At 46.4% G+C, this 22,121-nt stretch overlaps 1 protein-coding gene across 4 annotated transcripts; it reads right to left on the minus strand.

Moving 5' to 3' along the window:
• Positions 1-3,065: 3,065 nt before the first annotated feature.
• On the minus strand, positions 3,066-19,621 carry Nfyb (nuclear transcription factor Y subunit beta). Of its 4 annotated transcripts, none has more exons than XM_013111917.3 (8): positions 19,483-19,621; positions 17,277-17,350; positions 11,002-11,095; positions 9,291-9,421; positions 6,785-6,982; positions 5,772-5,853; positions 5,150-5,229; positions 3,066-4,774 (listed from the first exon to the last, which is right to left on the minus strand). In XM_013111917.3, the coding sequence occupies exons 3-8, from the start codon at positions 11,093-11,095 to the stop codon at positions 4,742-4,744; spliced, it is 618 nt and encodes a 205-aa protein (XP_012967371.1). In that variant the 5' UTR covers positions 17,277-17,350; positions 19,483-19,621; the 3' UTR covers positions 3,066-4,741. The 4 variants fall into 4 exon arrangements, with proteins under 4 accessions (XP_012967371.1, XP_005068018.2, XP_040611093.1 ...); XM_005067961.4 differs by having other exon boundaries at positions 17,264-17,350; XM_040755159.1 differs by lacking the exon at positions 19,483-19,621 and adding an exon at positions 18,921-19,064.
• Between the last annotated feature and the right edge of the window lie 2,500 nt (positions 19,622-22,121).

Consider the following 22,121-nt stretch of genomic DNA (forward strand, 5'->3'; position numbering starts at 1 on the left):
CTGTGGCTTTGGAGGCTGTCCTGGAACTAGCTTTTTAGACCAAGCTGGTCTCGAACTCAGAGATCCGCCTGCCACTACCTCCCGAGTGCTGGGATTAAAGGCGTGCGCCATCACTGCCTGGCTACTTTGAATTTTTTGAAAGTGGCAATTTATACCTCCATCCAACACCAAAACTGAGGGTGTCCTAGTCTGCTCACATTTCTACAGCAGTTATATTCAGAGTTCAGCCTCTGTCTGCCTTGTGTCCAGCCTGGCTACTAAGTCTGCAAGACTTAACACTTCTAGGAACAGGGACAAACTTTGGCGCTGGCTTCCCAAAGGGTTCCCATTTCTACTTCATTTCTGAAAACCTGCTTTTATGTCAGATCCATTTTAGAGGAATTTGTAACAATACAATTTATGCACATGTATTATTGCATGAATGCCATAGTTCAGTGTGGAGGTCAGACAGCTTGTACACTTTCTTCCAATGGGCCCCAGGGACTCAAACTCGTCTACAGGCTTCGCAGCAAGTGCCTTCACCCACCAAGAATTTTCATATCACTTTTTATTATTTTACCTTTGTTATTCAGTGTTTAGGGTTGTCCCCCCCCCCCCACAAGGTTTCTCTGTGTAGCCATGGCTGTCCTGGAACTCACTCTATAGATCATGCTGGCCTTGAACTCTGCCTCCCAAGTGCTGGGATTAAAGGCGTGCACCGCCACCGCCCCGCTGTGTCTGAAGTTCTTGAAGGTATTGTCTGGGCTGCTTCCCAGTCTGAAGGTATGACTAACGGTTGACACCAGTAGGAAAACATCTGACATAATACCCACTCTGTATGGTTTGCAGTTTGTAGAAGCCTGGGAAACACCTGTAAGGTAGATTTGCAGTTTGGGGAACCCTATTTGACATTACCTTTCCAGTTTTACAGGACTCCTGGGAACTGAACTCGTCCTCATGCACTCATGGCAAGCGCGGAACCACCAAACCCTCTCCCCAGCCCCAAGGAATTGTTTTCCAAGTTATTTTTGCCAGAGTAAATGGCCCAGATATTCCCTTGCATGCCGTCATTCGATATTTTCCAAAGTGGTGTGTGGCGACACCAGACGGGCGTGGCAGTGGTGTTTTAAATTGGGGAAGATTGGATGTGTGTGAGTGCAGGTGGTTACAGGCGGTTGTGAGCCACCTCATGTTCGTCCTGGGAACCAAACTTGAGTCCTCTGTCAGAACAGTAAGTACTCCTAACCACTGAGCCCTCTCTCCAGCCCCTAGTGTTGGTTTTGAGCAAGCATCTTATTGTTGCCAAGCTGTCTTCCTGCCTTCGCTTTGCAAGTGTTGGGCCCTTAGGCAGCATGCTGCCACGCTCAAGTCAGTTTGGTTTTAAACACCCAGCGATGAGCATATAATATAGGTACTGCTTATGCCTTGTCCTTGAAACTTGTTTTAGAGTGTGTGTGTGTGTGAGGGGGGGCGAACAGGGACAGAGACAGAGAGACTGCGTCTGAGTGGAGTCAGAAGAATAACCTCCAGAAACCTGTCCTCTTCCCTCATTCAGTAGGTCAGGGATTTAACTCAGTCCCCAGCCTTGGTAGCAAGCACCTGTACCTGCTGAGTCACTCATCTTACTGGCTCCAAGAAACTTGTTTCAACTGACTGTTCAGTTTCAAGATTCAGAACGACCTTCACTCACAGACTCTCGGATTAAGTACAGAAAGTGAGGGCAAAAGTAAGACACAAACTCACTACTGCTAGCCAGGAGTACCTGAAATATACCTAAAAGAGGCAAAAAGAGGATGCTATCAGTTTGTTGTAGAAGACTGAGGAATGCATACTAATGTGATGTGTCCTTAGTTCCTATGAACAGTTAGTTCGTCCAGTGCAATGCAGAAGGAAGCCAGTCTTCACAAGCAACAGCCAGAAGTCAGAGAAATAACACAATCCAGTGTCATCTGCAGTATTGACTCTAAAGACTCTTACAGACCCTCAAATGGGACAACTCAGAGGTGGCCTTGGAACTCTGTTGCTCTTGATTCTACTTCCTAAAGTACTAGGATGAGTGTGTTACTACATCATCCAGAAATACTCTAAAAGAACGAGCGTTTAGCCTGATTTCACTGGAGTGACTGAAGGCATATTTTGTCATATAAAGTCACAGTCCCATAACTTTCTACAAGAGAACCATATATCTGCATGTCACAGATGATAGAATTATGCATTTAAAAATTACACGTATTTATTGTGTGCACATACACAAGACAGCATGCACATGTGTGCCACAGCAATGTGCTAGGCTCAGAAGACATCCTGCAGGGTTCTCTTCTTCCACCGTATGGGTTCTGAGGATTGAACTCAGGCCAGTATGGGCAAGTGACCTTACCCACTGCAAGCCTTTCCTTTCTTTTGTCTAGCTCACTGCCCTACTATGGAAACTTTAGGTAGACCCTCCTAAGTATTATAATTAGAGTCAAAAGTAACTGGATTCTTTAGCTCACCAAGGCAATAAGGCATGTTTTCAAGAAGGGAAAATACTGCATACATACATATTACACGGGAGGAGAGAAGTGCAAACAGCTTCTACACCACTGTACCAAACACCAAAATCAGTTAAGTCCCTATGCCACATTGTAACTGAGATCACTAAAACCTCAAGTCACTTTCAATTAAAAAAAGGAGCATTTACAAAATTATGAAATTATTTTAGGTTACCAAACGCTTAAGGATGGTAGTAGGTGTAAGCCAGGATGAACATGACACTAAGTATGAAGGACTTGTGTTCGGCACACACAATGCCTGTTCTCTTCCCTGCGGGAATACAGGCGGTATGACCCAGAGTTGACCTGCTTTTGCCTCAAAAGGTATCCCTCACAATCAGGCTCAAAACCTGATTTTGATGTATGCTTTAAATTTTAAAATGGTCAGTAATTTTTTATCTTTATTCTTACCCTTTAAGCAGTTGTTGAGATGGTCTGATGCCCAAGGTCTCAACTGTATCAGTGAGGTAGGGACACCTGGGTAGGACACATTCCAAAAGTGAACCCACACAAGGAGCAAAACCTTCCCACTCTGTGTATCTGGCAACCCAGCAGTTCTAATTCTAGGAATTTATTTCAAGCAAAGTTACAATATACACAAGATTCAGCGAAAGGCTATTTGTAACTATAAGGAGATGAAAAGAAGTCAAAATTTCCAATAGGCAATTAAATAAATTAATCCCGATTCAGTCATACAACAGAATAAAAACCCAGTAAGAATGATGCAGAAGACCATGCATGACCCAGGGAGATGTTCACAATATATTGTTAAGTGAAAAAGCCAGTTACAAAACAGTGTGCACAACATGAGCCCGTTTTTATAAAAATATACATATTTAGCAAAGTAAAAGGACAAATGAATTTATCAAAATATTAACATTGGTTATTTGAACACAGTAGGGTGACTGCTGATTTTGCTTAACCATCCTCTCCCTTTCCTATGTGCATTTTCTACAACAAAGATTGTTATTGAAAAGGAGTAGGACAGGAGGGAGTTACTTAATCTCCGAATAGCCAGCTATGTTTCCCAAGACTCCTGGCAGAGTGGTCGTAATCATTCAGCCTGTATTTAGGAAACTGCTCTCCTTCGTTCATTGGAGTCCCACAAATTCCCTTCTGGACAAACTGTACAATAAGCCATTTTTGAATAGAGCTAAAACTACCACCACCACATACACAGAAATTCAAAGTAATTATTACTAAAAAGAATAGGTGAGAAAATAGAAATCTTTAGTTTAAAAAAGGAACCCGAACACACTACTATACTGTACAAAGCTACACCATCTAATGTTAGTTTATTGCAGACAGCGTGACAACAAACCAAAGGCTCCCGTGTCCCATCATCCCCAAGCGTCACTGCTCCCGATCGTTCACTGGTGATGTAGAACGTCCGCAGAATTACACCCACTGTTCTAGTTCCCACAGCTTAACAGAAAATCTGACCTTTCCGTGAAAAAGGTAATACGACATTATCAGTGGATTAAACAATCCCTCTCCTTGACAAAGATAATACTTTAAGGGACCACTTCAGAAATGCTAGGACTACATCAGGGGAAATTAATTCTAACATACATAATAGTAACTAAAGCTACCTGAACAGGCACGGACAGTGACAGGCACCAAGTTTATAGGCCAGACAATACTTGCTTCTGCATCCAACTTAATTATTCAATTACATTTAAAAAAATGACACTGCTTAAGCTATGACTGTTTTACCAAAAAATTACTTTCAATAAATAGAATAAATGCTAAATATCTAGCTAGGTTATCATGCAAGATAGAATATAGCCAAGACAAATTTATAATAAAGGCAACTCTCATTCAAAATGAACTCTACCCTTACATTTTATTAAAAGGGCAAACATCATGAATTAACCCAGCTGCTTACTTGAATTACAAAATAACATGATTCAATATGAAAATAAGAAACTGTCTACAAATCTCTGACAGTAATAAATTGCAATATACAATGCATACAGGCGTCATACAGAGCAACAAACTCTCGTACAAAACAAAAATATTTTAATACCTTTAAAGTCCAATTTTCTCTTTAAAATCATTCATGAAAAAGATTCTCAAGTCAGAATTAACACCTCAATTAGTCAAGCGTCAGGAAGCTACATTACAGCTACTTATTTTACACAGAGGCGTCTTCGCCCTCACTTCCTCCCGATGCCTGTTCCAGACTCAGTAGGACTCTCTCCACAGCCCAGTTCCGTCATTTCTTCAGATCACGAAAACTGAATTTGCTGGACACCAGATATCTAGGGTTGGAAAATGCACATTAGGATCTTTGAAAGTATAACGGAACATGTCTACTGCAGACACCAAACAGGTATCTAGGATTGGAAAATGCACATTAGGATCTTTGAAAGTATAACGGAACATGTCTACTGCAGACACCAAACAGGCAGCGGGAAGGGGCTGCCCCCACACCAGCTAGCTGCTGCCTGCCACTGAGATGTCAGTTACTGTAGATGCAAGCACCTGTGAAATGTTTTCATCGTTAAGGGGTTCTGAAAGTAATACACATTTGGAGAAACCAATTTTATTACATCCTTAATAAGTTGAAAGTGTGGGTGTTTTAAACAAATCAGTGACTATAATCTATTTTGAAGCTGTTTGACGTGTAGAGATACCTGTTGATAGGACGTCGTATAAACCATAACATTTTGTTGTTGGCCATCTGCAGTTATTAAGCCAGCTGGTAACTGGTTAGCTAAAGGAAGAGGAGAAGGAAAAAGTTAAAAGGGGAAATAATCTTAATTTCTTGGCCTTAACCTTAGTTTTACGACATTAAGGTCCCATTATAGTTCTCCCACATAGACAGAATATAATCCTATGTAAAGTCATAAACTTCTTATTTTCTTTTTAAAGTCCCCTAAAGATAAAAGTCACATTTTTGGAGTTGCCTCCTAATCCACTGTCTCACTCTCTATGCTAACTTAACAACAGGGTTTTCAAGTTGTGCTCCGACCTAGCCTCACATAGGGCATCGCCGGAGCAACACAGGACTGAGCAGCGCATGTCTCATAAGTGAGAAGTTTCTTGTGCTAACATTTAAGTCATAAAATTTTATGTTACAAGTTATAGTTTTCAATATATTACTCTCAAAAATCTTCACTCTAAAGGAGAAGCTATGGAATGACTTGTAATTATCACGGAAAGGTCACAGTGTCTTCCCAGTTAAAATCTCCATGGATCACGCAGACACAAGTTCATCTGAACAGGTCCCCGACAACAGCCTCAGCTTATGCTTACTGAATGCTTCTTCTGTGAGCTCCTCGCTTAGCCCATCTGTCGCCGAGACTGCTCCACCAATGCCCTTCTCTCCTTTCATGGCCTACGGAATAAAGAAGCCAAAACAAGTGTTCACATCGAACTGCTTCTAACGAGAACGTGATGTCCCAAACTGGAAGCTTAGTGAGAAAACCTTAAGAGTATTTTATTAACGCTCCCCGGCACGTTTGTGTGGTATCAGAGCACAGCCAAGTTGAGTGTTATAAAATCCCCAAATACAAATTAGTTTGAATCAGAGACCTCCAAAGGTACTCCCCCCTGCTCTCTGGGTCTGTGATATTCTTTAGTACCAAACAAAGTATTGTGGGAAATATTTGGAGGAATATTGTAGACTTAGTTTTCCCACTTTACTCATTCCATGCAAAAAACCTCACTAATTTCCAGGGACTTGAACACTAACGATCTTTCACAGCAAGCGGGTGAACCTGAGTTCAGAGTCCTAACAACCCACTAAAAGCTGGGTATGACAGCCACCTGTACTCAGTACTAGAGAGGCAGATAAAAGCGTCTCTGGGACTTACTGGCCAGTCAACCCAGCCAGTTAGTAGGCTTCTGACTCAATAAGATCCTGGCTCAAAAAATAAGGTGCTCACACCACCCTCTGGTCACCTGAGAAGCTCCACCCCTCAGGTGGCTCCTAAATTAATGTGGCAGCACTGTTCACCATTCACTGAGCCTTCTCAGTAATTCTTTAATGGGAGTGCTGAAGTCTCTTTACAGATGGGGACCCAAAGCCTGAACTTTTTCAACACTGGCACCCCCAGCACAAACCCAGAATCCTTCTGATCACTACTCACCTGCTGAAGTTCAGTGCACTAAGGAAACAAAGAGCTGGCATTTAAAGTCTATAATACATCAAGTGCCACTGGGAATGTTACAGCATTTGCTGCAAGGCATTTGATTTGAAGTGACACCTTCTACGCCGAGTTGATGGTGACGTCACTTTCCTCAGCATAGCACGCTGTCACACTCACCTCTCTGAACTTCTGAAGGTACAATTTCAGAGGCTCCACGTAGCTGTCGAAGCCGAGAGTGGACATGGCAAAGAGAATGTCCTCTCCATTGATGGTCTTCCGCTTCTCCTGATGACACCGCTCGCTTGCTTCAGACGTAATGAAGCTTATGAACTCACTCACACACTCCTGAACACATTCTTTGGCATCTTTTGCAATCTGAAGAAGAAAAAAGCCATAGGTCAATTTTTAGGAAATGTAATCACTACCTTCTTAACACCTGCGAAAACAAAAAGCTACACACAGCTACCATATTGTACTGAGACACCTTTTCAACACCTCACCCATCCCAGGCTGGCTCTCTCTATGTGGCCAAAGATGACCTGAACCTTTGCTCTTCCTGCCTCCAGCTCTCAAGTGCTGGGACTACAGGTGTTTGCCACCATGTGAAAAGCCTGGGCTTTGCATGCTAGGCAAGCTCTCTACTGACCGAGTCACACGCCTAGTGCTGATGACGGCTAAACTTTAGCCCCTTAAATATTAACATATGTTGATAACAGCCAACTCAGAATCAGAATAAACAACACACACACACACACAAATGAGAGGAACTTCTGCAACCACTGAGAGCAAGCAGAACTAAGATGCCTAACAGTCACCACTGTAGCTAACCTTCTCATAGGGATGAAGCGGCCCAAGTGCGCCCGCTGAGTGCGTGAAGGGCTAAACACAGGGCTCAGCATTTCCATGAGGACATAAAAAATAACCCTACCCCAGCCAAAGAAACTGGACCAAAGTGTTAGCTCAGTGGTTAAAAACACTGCTCTTCCAGAGGACATGGGTTCAATTCCCAGCACCCACATGGCAATTCACGACTGTCTGTAACTCCAGTTCCAGGGATCTGACTCCATTTTCTGGCCACCTCGGGTACAAGGTGTATAGACATATATTCAGACAAAACACTAATATACACAAAATGAATAAAATGCTAAAAAAATGTTCAGAGAAAACAAACTGAATTCACAGAAAACTTAGAAAGGAGTAAGACACTGATGATTTTTTAGCTATTAAGACTAGAAAATGTCAAGTTTGGGTCCTGAGCATTGTCTAAAACAGCATTACACTCTCCACATCATTCTAAGGAATTCCTCAAGGTGTGAGACTGCTGGGCATGGTAGTGAATGCTTTTAGTCCTTGAGAGGCAGAAGCAGGCAGAGGCCAGCATGGGCTACACAGTAAGATTCTGTCTCAATATATACACACAAACATACAGAAACAGACAAAACGTCTGGGGTCTAATAATGAAAATGAAACAGATCGAGAGCCACTTATAACTGTAGTGACACTCAAATTCCTTCCTGACAAGATGGCTCAGTAGGTAAAGGTGCTTGCTGCCAAACCTGACGGCTAAGTTTGATCCCCAGGGCCCAAGTGATGGAAGGAACAACTGAACACCGTAAATTATCCCTACCCTGTACACTGGTTCTGTGGTTCTGCGGGCACACATACATTCACACACTATTCCTGCCCTGCACACTTGTTCTGCGGGGCACACATACACTCACACAGAGCACTCCTCTCTAAATGAGAGTCGCACACCCCACTGAACAAAACCATGAGATGCAAGCCAAGTATACAATTTTGTCTTTCTTTCCATTTGAAGCCACGTTAATTATTTTACCTAGCACATACATACATATGTAGCATTTTAGCAGAAGCATGTAACACTTAAATATGGGTTTTCTACTGTCCTTCTCACACCAGGTCTCTGAAATTTGGCTTGGTTAGAGCACAGCTCCTCTCAGAGCAGCGCTTCTCAGGGCTTGGTGGCCCAGACAGGGCAGGCATGAGCTACATAAAGCAAGTCTGGGACAATTCCTCTGCCCTAAAACATATGGAGGAGTATCTCAGATCAGTGCATTTATTTGAGAACTCTGCTTTCAAGGTTTATGAAAATAATGGAAAAGGTTAATATATATGCATACATATTACATACAAAGCAGGAAGTCTACTTCAGATCAAGCGATAAGCGAGTGATGAGGCTTGTCTGTTTTAGGACACAAGATCTCATTATGTAGCCAAGACAGGGTGGAACTTGCTATGTAGCCCTTGAACTCTTGGCAATCTTCCAGCCTCAGCTCCCCAAATGCTGGAATTAAAAGCAAGTGCCACCATACCTGGTTGAAGAATGTTCTGTACAAGGAATTGTTTTAAGAAGACAGGCTACTGCGTGTCAGTTGAGGTGCAGACGGCCTCCATTTGTATAAAAATGAAAATCTTACCCTACCTGTGGCTCCAGTGTCACCTACTGTCACTGCTGTTCTAGATGTATGGGTGTATGGGGAAGGGAGAGTGAGGACAGAACCCTGCTGAGTAGCCCAGCAGTCACAAACAAATATTTGATGTGCCGGAAGGCTGGGGACCAAATCAATAGCTAGCACTGATTTAACTGTAACCACGTGTCTTAGTTTCCACTCCCTCTCCCTCCCCCTGCAAAGAAAACCAGACAAAGTGTCCTCTACGTTACCTTTCCTGTTTGAGGTATGGCATTTTTCATTATCCTAGCCACATTTGCAATGGGAAGGTAAATATCTTGTTCTCTGAAACTTTCTTTTGAACCATTTGTATCTTCATGATCATTCATGCTGTCCTCAGTATCTAAAGAAAGTTTTTTAAGAATTAGGTTTAGGGGCTGGAGAGATGGCTCAGCGGTTAAGAGCACTTACTGCTCTTGCAGAGGACCCGGGTTCGGTTCCCAGCACCCACATCAGGCAGCTCACAACCGCCTGTTACTCCAGTTCAAAGGAATCAGATGCCCTCTGCCTCCACAGGCAACCGCACACACGGTGCACATACGCTCACCCAGGCTCATACACAAAGTTAAAACAATAACCTTTAATTCATCCTTGAAAAGATTATCTGTGATGGTCTAAGAAACGTTTTCCACCTCTCCTCAGGGTGACAAGTGACCCGTGCGCCTCAATCCAGTGCCCGGTGTTCCTGTCTCCGCTGTCGTGTAAACCCCACCCCCATTCTTTCAAAGGCTCCACTAAGATCCAAGTGCTTCCCCCTTTCATGCACTACCCCGGCTTCTCTGTGCTGTGTCTCTCAACAATTTTATGTTTCTCACATCTCATTTCCCTTATCAAGATTATTTCTTGATGCCAGAGATGAGCTTTGTGTGCCCAGGACTTGGTTCTAGAGTGGATGCTCACCACTGGGGTTTGTAGCTCAAACTGCCATCCATGAGGTCTTGTGTAGCTCAAACTGCCATCCATGAGGTTTTGGGCAAACCCCAGCAGTGTCAAAGGCAACTCATGCACTGCCCCTTAAATACTACTGGACTAAGTTTATGTTTATCCACAGCCAAGTTTATATAAGCCTGTATATGTAAAGTTTACAAAGTATAAAACACCTAGCTAGCATTTACATAAACTTGTTCATATAAATGTTACATGAAATTCTAGACAATTGAAAAATTAGACTTGAATATTACTGAAGCAACTGAATAATATAGTATCTAGGAATGCTAACCACTAATCTCTTCATAGCTCCTAAAAAATACATGTCAATGTTTAATTTTACAAATTAAAATGCCACAAAAGCAAATGATTTCTGGTAGATTAACATAAGAATTCCTCTTATTACTGTTTAGAGGGAGTCAGTGATAAGTTTTGAAAATTTTTAGAGCATCCTTTTGTATAGAACTCTTTCTAGGCCTTACCACTCTTCCAAAAAGTGTTTCTAATAAAGACAGGGGGCGTGTCTTCTACAATGTGTTGGCTTGGGAATACTTGGACTGGACCAAGGGCCTCAGGGATAGGACCGGAGGACAGAGCACTGGGCTCTATCTGGCTGGTATAGTTGTCTCTCCTCCCCTTCCCCTCGCTTCCCCACTCTCTTTGTTTTGAAAAGGGTTTCTCTATGTAGTCCTGGCTGTCCCGGAACCCTCTATGTAGACCAGGCTAGCCTCTGCCTCTGCCTCCTGAGTGCTGGGGTAGAGCTGTACACCACCACACCTCGCCTTAACTTTTTGAGATAGGGGCTCATAAAGTTGACTAGGCTGGTCCTAAGTTTGTAGCCCTCCTGCCTTACCCTCCCAAATAGGTGGGGTTATAGGTTGTACCCCTAGACCAGGCTCTCACTAGATTTCCAGGGAACCAAGGCATGCAACCGTTCACTCTGCTGTCAAGATGCTGGAGACCTATTACACATCTGGTTCTAGCTATGTGTCTTACCATCATGTGGTTGGATAACATAATGACTTCCTCCAATGTAGTCTGCAGAAATCCCTAGTTGGGAAGCGTCGGTTGTGGAACTGTCGCCATCCATCTATGGAGACAAAGTCTTTAGTAAGCTTCAGAAAACAAGGCTCACCACAAGGTTTGCTGGGTGGACCAAGTCTATCTTTCAGTTAACCTTACTGAAAGAAAATGTATTCCTCTTTCTTTTTTTTTGGTTTTTCGAGACATGGTTTCTCTGTGTAGCTTTGGAGGCTGTCCTGGAACTCATTCTGTAGACCAGGCTGGCATCGAACTCACATTCGCCTGCCTCTGCCTCCCAAGTACTGGGATTAATGGTGTGTGCCACCGACGCCCAGCTGAAAATATTTTACTAAGAAGTTTTTCAGTAATTTGCTAACTATTCAACATTCCTGTCCATTTTCCATATGTCTTAAGTGTAAAGCCAATACAGGAACAAAACAACAAAATGACTCTAACTACATGTCTCTTGCTTTTCAATCAAGTACATAACCCTCAAATACAGTACAGTCAACCTTAACTTACCATACACTTCTTCCTTAGAACACCAAATCAATGGAACATAGCAGTCCTGCAGGAAGTCTGCCGGCGCCCCCCAGCTGTCCTGTGAGGCCTAAGGACCCTTTTGTTCCTGCTGTACACCTCCCCCCTTTGCTGACTCTATGTCATCTAAAAGTACAGCCACTTTTTTTCCAGCAGGGTCTTGTCACACAGCTAGACTGAACACGCAGTCCTCCCGCCCTGGCCTTCTAAAAGCTGGGATTATGGGCACACGCCGCCATGCCAAGCTTCACATCAGGTTTGGAATGAGCCCATCAACATCACTTGGAGTCTAATACTATTTTCTCTTCCCCTAACTCCTCAAACCTTTTGAGTCTTTAAGCAAAAGAAACCATTTAAAGCATCTGAATATAGAGATAGGAACAGTACAACCATAGACTAGAACAAGCCTTATAGTGACTACGTGTGTCTGTGGAGGCCTGAGGTCAACACCAGCTGTCATTCCTCAGGGGCCAGACACCTTGTTTCATGGACAGTTGCTCACTGGCTTGGAAGTAGCCAACTGGACTTGGGTGTCTGGTCACCAAACCCCAGGATTCTTCCTGTTTCCAACACATAGACACAGACAGATAAGACACTGAACCCCAGGGTCTGCCTGTTTCCAACACACAAGCACGCATGCATGCCCAGGCTCTTCCATATTGTTCTGGAGACTGAACTTAGCTCCTCATGCAGTAAATACTGAATCACCGCTACTTCCTCAGTGCCAACCTTTTTTAGTCTGTTTAGGGCTATGAGAAACAAGACCTATAAGAGGGAAACCTGGTGAGACAGTAAACTATTAGCTCTGAACAGACTCCGTTTCATTTCTTTTTAAGTACTCACTGGGCTCACTGTTTTAAAGGAAACAGGACCAAAAGATTTGATTCAGAACCCAGAATTTAATTGTAATCTGGACTGGTGAGGTCTGATAACAGTTCTTGGCTAAGTGAACATTCACAGGATACTAGTCTTAAAGAAAGTCCTCAAGCAAGAGACTAGCTCTGTGGATTTGGAGACAAAGTAATACGCAAAGATACTAGAGCTAAAGGTGCGACATTCCTCAGATAAGCAGCCTAAGCTCTGGGTCTTACCCCATGCTAGCTATATGTAAGGAACAGTGGGGAAACTTGTTATATAGTCAAAAGGTTTGTTTTTGTATGAAATTTTTAAGAAAGAGAATGTAGATGAAAGTCAGTCAACAAACATTTCACTGGGTGAGCATTCGGTGTTCACTGGTTCATGCTGTGTGGCCGTAAAACGGCAAATAACAGATAAGAGCTCTGTCCTCATACTGCAGGGAAAACAAGGGTTATGTAATCTAGGGGACAGGGTGAGGGAGTGGGGAGCAGTCCAGGGGCTCTTTGAGGCCACTGGCTCTGGAATCACCTAGTTTGAATTTCCTGCTACTTACTGGCCACAAGCCCTTGAATAAGGAGGAAGAGTCAAGGACTTCTGCCTCTGTGTGGACCAGGAAACACACATACCTGTAAATACCGAGCAGAGTATAGTGGGACCACTCCGTGTTGTTATATATGTAGCCTTAACCGTTATACATTTATATAAATAATGACAATCTATCATCCAATTGCTAATGCTGCCAAGTGATAAGAAAAAACCAAGAGGCGTTGCTAGTGTCCTTATTTCAAAATGGCTTCATTAGTCTGAGGGGCCAAAAACAGCTCCATTATTTAGGAGATGGCATTTAGCTGGCAGTGGTGGCACACACCTTTAATCCCAACACTGGGGGCAAGGCAGAGGCAGAGGGGCAGAGGCAGAGAGGCAGAGGCAGAGGGGCAGAGGCAGAGAGGCAGAGAGGCAGAGAGGCAGAGAGGCAGAGGCAGAGAGGCAGAGGCAGAGGCAGAGGCGCAGAGAGGCAGAGGCAGAGAGGCAGAGGCAGAGAGGCAGAGGCAGAGGGGCAGAGGCAGAGAGGCAGAGAGGCAGAGGCAGAGGGGCAGAGAGGCAGAGGCAGAGGGCAGAGAGGCAGAGGCAGAGGCAGAGAGTCAGAGAGGCAGAGGCAGAGAGGCAGAGGCAGAGGCAGAGAGTCAGAGAGGCAGAGGCAGAGGGGCAGAGAGGCAGATCTCTGAGTTTGAGACCAACGTGAGTTCCAGGACACCTGGGATGACACAGAGAAATGTCCTGAAAAGCAAACAAACAAAAAGACAACAAAAGGAGATGGCATTAAACTGAGACTAAAGGACTGGAAGGCCAAAGGGGGCGGGGCTGCAGGAGCACAGACAAGTTCCAGAAAACCAAGAGACACGTACCGGGGGACAAGCAGTTATCTTGTGGATGAGAGCCTGGGGGGGGGGGGATAGTAAAAAAGTACAGAAAATGGACTGAGAAGTCAGACTAGACCCAGAAGATGAAGGGTCTCACACCGATGTTATGGCAGGAAGTGAGATAAGATGATCCCCCAGCATGTGTTCCAGGACCAGAGCCCTGCTCATCCACATGACAGTGAACACAGCACTTCAGAAGGAACTTGTGCCAGGCTGCAGAGAGCCCAAGGAAGGTGATGCTGGGGTACCAACTGGGGAGGCGCCTGACGAGAGATGCAGAGAGCAGGAAAGGATGGGACAAGATGGACAGGACAGGAACTCAAGGATGAGGCAACAAAGGCTTAGCTGGCTGGGACTGAATTTGCACGTGTCCAGCCGGGACACCTCCTAGGCCTGGGAACTGAGATTCAGAGATCATCTCATTACATTAGGTTCAATTATTACGCTATGTATCTGAACTGAGGATGCTGTTCTTTAACGATGATGTGACTATGCACTTCTACTCATTTTAAGGTAGCAATATTTAAACCATACTAATCACCTGCTAATATAGTAAATACACTGTAAACAGTGCCTTAATATGTTTACTTTTAAATCCCTCATGAGATGTTCATGGCCCTATGCAGTAGCTTAAGAAAGTCAGTGGTAGGCCAGAGAGATGGTTCAGCATGCACACAGGCTTGCCTCCATGCTTAACGACCTGAGCTAGATCCCACCTCCACATCATGCCATGGCATCTACTCACCCACAACCACCCCTACACACACACACACACACACACACACACACACACACACACACACACACACTCTCTCTCTCTCACACGCTCACTCACTCGCTCTCACACACTCACACTCTCTCACCCACACCCACACACACTCTCTCACCCACACACACACACACTCTCTCTCACATGCTCACATTCACACACACTCTCTCACACACTCACTCGCTCTCACACACTCACACTCTCTCACCCACACACACAAACTCACACGTGCTCACACTCACACACACTCACTCTCTCACACACACTCTCACACTCTCTCACCCACACTCTCACCTACACTCTCTCTCACACACACACTCACTCTCTCTCACACACTCACACTCTCACCCACACTCTCTCACACACACACACTCATCACTCTCTCACCCCCACACACACACACTCACACTCTCACCCACTCTCTCACACACACACACACTCACACTCTCACCCACACTCACCCACTCACACTCTCTCACCCACACACACAAACTCACACACACACACTCTCTCACCCACACACACTCACTCTCTCTCACCCACACACACAAACTCACACACACACTCTCACCCACACACACACACTCACACACACTCACTCTCACCCACACACACAACACACTCACACACACACTCACTCTCACCCACACACACACTCTCACCCACACTCTCACCCACACACACTCTCTCTCACCCACACACACTCACACCCACACTCTCTCACACACACACACTCACACTCTTTCACTCACACACACTCACACTCTCTCACCCACACACACAAACTCACACACACACTCTCTCTCACCCACACACACACACTCACACACACACTCACTCTCACCCACACACACACTCTCACCCACACTCTACACACACACACACACTCTCTCACCCCCCCACACACACTCACACTCTCTCTTCTGAAAAAGTAAAGAGGTGGATGGATGAGGTGCGGGCTTGCCTGAGGTGATGGAGTACTCCGTATCCTTACGGAACACACCCCTGCTAGCCTTCCCTCCAGTGCTCAGGCCTGATTTTCCATGCATCCCCTCCATTCTCCACCTACTGGTTACATATTGAGCGCACTGAAGCTGCTCTGAAAACCAGTGTACCATTTCTAAAGTAGTTAAGCCGTGTTCTGGAGTTTAGGAAGAGTGTGGTCTGGGTTGGAGACACAGCTCCCATAACTGCAAGTGCGTGCCACAAGGCACGGTCCCTCCCGTGGGTTGCTGTAACAAGTTCCTGTGCAATGTCCTAGCAAAGACACAGAGCTCCTCAAGAGCACAGGCCTCTGCCTCTTGTAGTGACCGTCTTTTCAAACACTGGTTCTTTCCAGGCACGGAGAGCTTTCGTCATACACGCCTGGCCTGTGTCCTGCTCCTTATCTTTTCTGCAGGGTGAGAAACAGTATCAGGGTTCCTCATCTCCGCTCTATTTCCAGCCCTGCCTGCCTGCCTGCCTGCTTACACGTGTCTCGTGTCGTCACACACAGTGCCCTCATGGCTGTGGAAAACCCTCACTTTCCCTACTCCCCGCCTAGCTCTCTCCCACAACATCACAGGGTCCTTACACAACTCTCCATTCTCGGGCTTCTAAATGCCACGGTGCCAACAGAAACTCTGAGAAGCTGCCTCTATCCTGCTCGATGACCACTGCAGAACTGACACCACGGCCCCATTCCCTCCCAAGACTTCCAAAGCAATACTCTCCCTCTCCCTAATTGTTAGCTTCGATCCAAGGCTACGTCTGCTCTTCCTTCCTCTATTCCTCTAATGAACTCACTAAATACAAACTTACAATCACCGTTTGCCTACAACACGAGCGGCCATCAGTGAGCACTAGGAAGGACACTGGAGTGTAATTCGCGCCCCATGCTAGCGACTCTGGGGGCATCACGTCCCTAAGTGGCCAGCATGGTCTTCAGGTTCCCACCTGGATCTGCCCCTCCTTTCTATCCCACTGTCCAGACTAGCTCACCAAAACTGTGTCCACAAGGTCTCTTGCATCAAATCCAAACATCCTCTTCAGAACTTTAAAGAAGGCTCCCTTCTTAGCCTAAGAACTCTTAGCACTAGAACATGCCTGGGGGACCACCAAAATGAGTGAAGCAACCATGACTCAGAGGAACTGCACCCTGCCTGAGGTCACAGATACTGTAGCAGGGGCAGATCCAAATATGCAGACCAGTCAGTCAGTTGGGAGCTCGTCAAGCCCTTTGCTGTGAAAGCCCCATCTGGAACAACTATCTGTCTCCATCTCCAAGCCTGTGACTCACTGGGGCTTCTGGGTTTTTGCTCTGGGTTCGACCCTTTACCTGGCCAAATCGCACCCATCTGTTGGCCCGGTTTGCCACGAGAACCCTCCTGACACTCCCAGCGTCAGCCACACCCCTTTTCAGCCCTTTCCATTTGGCACATAACCCGGCCAACTGAACACAGTCCCCAAACAGGAGGGCGAGCTCCTTACCAGCCGTCTCAGCCATAGGGGCCGTAGGAACCAGCGAGCATGTGCCCCTGGCTGACCAGAGCAAAGCAGACACACAGGCAGTCTGTCACGGCTTGGAAGATGCGCTACACGGCCCTCTCCAATACACCAGCCCTCCTTTCATTTCATGGAGCTAACCACACGGTTAAGACATACTTACTGTCATGAAATACCTCAGAGCTGTGTGCCAGCGGCGGGTGCTCTCCAACACCTGTCAAAAGCTGCTGGATCCTTGCCCAACTTTAATCTAAAAGAGAAAGATCGCTTAATAGAAGTGCACAGTCTCCAGGCCTTCTGAAAAGTAGACACCCAGGTCATCTTACCTTGCACTTAATAAATAGAGGGTCTACAGGGCAGAGTGGGAATGGCTGTCTAGCATAACCTTGAATTTGTTTTAATAGTAAATATCCATTACTCCAAATAAGGGACCAAATTATATATTATGCAAGACAATGAAAACTCACATATCTAAATCTCATAAAATATTAACACCAAGCCAGAAATATACCATATTAATTTCAGTGTTTGAAGATGGCATCCTTAAATGTTTCAAAAACACATAAATTTTTGAACTCGAAAGGGAGAAAAATTTCTGTTTGACTGTGATACATTTAAATTACCATATGTTATGCTGGAAAAGGACACACACTGCCTAGAGGGCACAACAAAACCCACAGGGTCCTTAGTCATAGTTTTGGAGCACCATCATTGTGAACTAAAATCGTGTCAAGATAGCACTTCAGTTTCACTGTAAGGCAAAAATAACAGTAAATCCGAAGCAATGGCAGCATCGGCACCTTCCTATTCGCTGTTTCCTTTTCTTTCAAAGCAAACAATTAAAAGTGGGGGTGCAAAACAAAAACCCTTCCAGTGTTAATTTCAAAGTAAGAATCCCACTGAGCCATGAAAGCAGTAAATAGCAGGGGAAAACTGTGGCTGTTGAATTTTTAAAATGGCATAAAAGGAAACAGACAGCAAAGACTGACTGACATTGTTATAATCTTAAAGGTAACTTGTATCATCTTTCCATAGTATGTCCCTTTTCTAGATCCAAAACTGCTCTGGTAGCTTTGAAATGTGTCTGAACACTTACAAACGTAAGTTGGGTATGTGTGTGTATGTATATTGCTTAGGATGGGTGTGGGGTGAGCGCCCTTACCACACTAGTAACCCAAACAGTTGGCTAAGTATATATTTAGGTTTAGTCCATTAAGAATATAATCACTCTATCACTTCATATGGAAAACATTTTCCTAAGGGTAGGTTATAATCTGTGTAATAGCTCAAGGGAATGCATACATCTGCTTAATGTTTGAAGAAATGCAAATTTGTATCCAAGAAAAGCAGTATTCCCTTCCTCCAACCTCCATTCTCTGGCATCAACAACCACTGTTTTGCATCGATAGAATCCTTAAATTAATCCTACAAGAGCAGTGCAGAGGAGGAATTTGCCTTTTAGAGGAATTCTGTAAAAACTCAATCCACAAAGCTCCTATCTGTTTATTAATGCCACTACCACCGACGACTTGAGCCATCACTTTTCGGCTGCCGATTACTTTACCTTACTGAGAGCTGAAGCCACCCCGGAGATTTGTGGCACAATCCACAAAACTAGGGTCTGTGAGGATTAGCGGGATGGCATTTTTTTTTAAAGGTCGCCTGCTACCTATCATTGCCTAAAGGAAACGGTCTTCTCCTAACACTCTGGGCATGAAAACCATCTGTGGGTGCTCGGTAATTCTTTGTTCTCGCAGACCCTCCCGCCCCCCAGCACGGGTGACTGAAACCACCGAGCAACCTCCAAGCTCCCTTCCCACCTTCGGGGCAAGTCCGGGGCGCGCCAGCCGCCAGATGGCTGCATGCTGTCGGCGCGGAGCGGGCCGGGGGCCGCCAGGCCGCTCGTTCCTCGCGGGGGACCCGCCACCTCGGCTCGCAGGTGTCCCGGCGGCCCCGCCGGGCGCATCCCCCGCCGCCCGCACCCAACGCCCGCCGCCACCGCCGCCGCCGGGGTGCGGGAGACAAAGCGGCCGCTCCGGGGCGCCGCGCTCGCCCGCCCGCCCGCCCGCCCGCCCATCGCCGGCTCCCCGAACAAAATGGAGCCGGCCCGGGGCTGCCGCCGCGAGAGCCCCACAGCCGCCCGGCCCGGCTCGGCCGAGCTCGCGGCCCCGCGCACAAAGCGCCCGCCGCCCCGCGCCCGGCCCGGCCCGAAGCACGGCGGCCTCGCCCGCAGGCCCGGGCCGCCCGAAGGCTGCGGCCGGCGAGTGCCCCCGACCGCCGCGGCGTTGGCGGCGGGGACGGCGCCGGGAGGAGACGGACATTTCATTCGAGCTAAAGTGGAGTCGGTTTAGGAGCGATCATTGGCCGAAGCGAGACACAAACCTCCAATGCAGCCCTGGTTGGCTCCCGTCTCCAATCGGCTGTTTGGTTGGACAGAAAATGGCTGCGAAGGAACCAGTCCCAGCGCGGAGCTCCACTTCCAGGACTCGGCCTCCCCTCCCTCCGCCGCGGGCCGCTTCCCTCTGCGTGACTCCCTCCCTCCGCGACGCCCGCGCCCGAGGCCACGCCCCGGCCACGCCCCCGGCCACGCCCGCCCCCGAGCCGCTCGTCCCGGAAAAGCGCGCGGGCGGGCTGGCGGCGCTCGTTCTCTCCCGGCGGCCCCGTGCGAGGGGGAGGCCGGCGCTCTCAGCGCGCGGCCCCGGGTCGGCGCCGGCCGAGCGGGCTTGCCCCGGCCTCTTTCTCCTTCCTGTTTCTTCTTGCCCTCGTGCCAGCGTCTCGCCCGCCTGAGTTCAGCCCGCAGGGCTTCGACACCGGAGCTACCTTCCGGGATGCCTTGGGCACCTTGTTTTCTAGTGTCCCTCCCAGTGTCCTCGGGCACACAGCGTTCCCTCTCGGGCTGTTAGGCTTTCAGGTTTCATCTTAGCACACCACCCCCTTCCTCCAAGTTTAACCGGTCGGCCAGTCCAGCAGACCACCACCCGGTCTGAAGATGCCGCTTTTTCTTGCTAGGCCCGCTCTACCAAGTTGGCCGAATCGCATGCTGCCTGATGTGCATTTTCCCAACCAGATGACACTGGGCTGCAAAAATTCTTGGCCTCTGTGCAGCCAAGGCCTTCCCTGTGGGCTTCACGGAAACCTGTATCGAATGTCCCTTGGCTGCTATGCGCCATTATGGTGGAGAGCCAAACGCCCTGCCAGGCCTGACACTGCAGAGCTCCTCAGGGTGCCTGCACCCAGGGCTGGGGATCTGTTTCCTTACTTTTGTGAACGATGCCTGGTATACTAACTTTCTAGCTTTACTTATTTAAAAATAAGTGGAGAATTAGTGTCCTAGAATTTACAGGCATAAGTAAGCAAGAAGATCGAGAGTTCCGCTGGGCAGTGGTGGCACACGCCTTTAGTCCCAGCACTCGGGAGGCAGAGGCAGGCGGATCTCTGTGAGTTCAAGGCCAGCCTGGTTTACAGATTGAGTTCCAGGACAGCCAAGGCTACAAAGAGAAACCCTGTCTCAAAAACAAACAAAAACAAAAAAGCAACAAAAAAACAAGTGAAAATATAAGTGTGTGTGCATAAAATATACAGAAAGGTTGAGAAAGATGTTTATTGAGCTCCTACTATGTCTAGAAAATATAAATATTTCCAGACAAATATGGAATCAAAAGCAAACGAGTTAGTTATTCCAAGAGGAGTAAGAGGCACTGTATGATCTGATGGACGACCTGACTTGAATTGCAGGATCCCTTCTCACAGGTGAGATTTACTCCTCTGTTATTTCTTATATTTTTGGTTGTGAGCCTAGCCTTTAATGGCTGAGCCATCTCTCCAGCCCTCTGTTATTTCTTTATAACAGAAATAATACTAACTACTAGGATTGGTTGCAATTATACATACAAAGACCTAAAACAAGGCTAATTCTAAGATTTTTTGTTTGGTCAGCTTGTTTTTTGGGACGTTTCTTTCACTATATAGTCCAAGTTGGCCTTAAACTCAAGATCCCCTGCCCCTGCCCCTGAGTAACTGAGACTACAAGTATGCACCACTGGTGTCTGTCTGTATTAGGGTTTTCTAGAGGAACAAAACTGATTGAATAGATAGACAGGCAGACAGACAGATAGATATAGATTCATAGAGATATTCCTATATATGTATCTTTTAAGTCCCATATGTACACATATATGTGATCAAATAAATCCTATATGTACTTATGGAATGTATTAGAATGACTTATAGGCTGTGGTCCAGCTAATCCAACAATGGCTGGTTCTGTATGGAAGGTCTACGAATCCAGTAATTGTCCAGCCCACGAGGCTGGACGTATCAGCTGGTCTTCAGTAGACACTGGAGTCCTGAAGAAACAGGCTCTAATCCCACTGAAGAAACGGACTTCCCAGTGACAGCAAGGACAAGCAAGCAGAGAGCAAGCGCTTCCTTCTTTCATGTCCTTTATGTAGGCTGCCAGCAGAAGACTTGCTCCATAGTAAAGTGAACTTCCCACTTCAAATGACTCAATCAAGAAAAATCCTTCAGCCGGGTGTTGGTGGCACACGCCTTTAGTCCCAGCACTTGGGAGGCAGAGGCAGGCGGATCTCTGTGAGTTCGAGGCCAGCCTGGTCTACAAGAGCTAGTTCCAGTACAGCCTCCAAAGCCACAGAGAAACCCTGTCTCGAAAAACCAAAAAAAAAAAAAAAAAATCCTTCAAAGATGGACCCAGAAACTTGGGTTTTAAGTAATTCCAGACATAGTCAAGTTGACAACCGAGAATAGCCATCACAGTGTCTATAAGCATTTCAACAGAAGGGATGGGATGGACAGGGATGGATTTTGGCACTGGGGAGCCAAAGAATACTAAGTGTTACAACTCAGATGGAAAGGTATTCTGGCAATCGGGAGCCAAGGAATACCACAGGAAGCATAGCAGCTTCAGCCTTGCTTCAAGGAGAGACTTCCCCAGTGTATCAGCTCTGCTCCACCAGGAGAGGGTTTCCCCAGCCAAGTTATTACAGTTTGGCTCCAGTCCCCCA

Source organism: Mesocricetus auratus, unplaced genomic scaffold, assembly GCF_017639785.1.
Source record: "Mesocricetus auratus isolate SY011 unplaced genomic scaffold, BCM_Maur_2.0 Super-Scaffold_100011, whole genome shotgun sequence".
In the NCBI taxonomy this organism is placed as follows: Eukaryota; Metazoa; Chordata; class Mammalia; order Rodentia; family Cricetidae; genus Mesocricetus; species Mesocricetus auratus.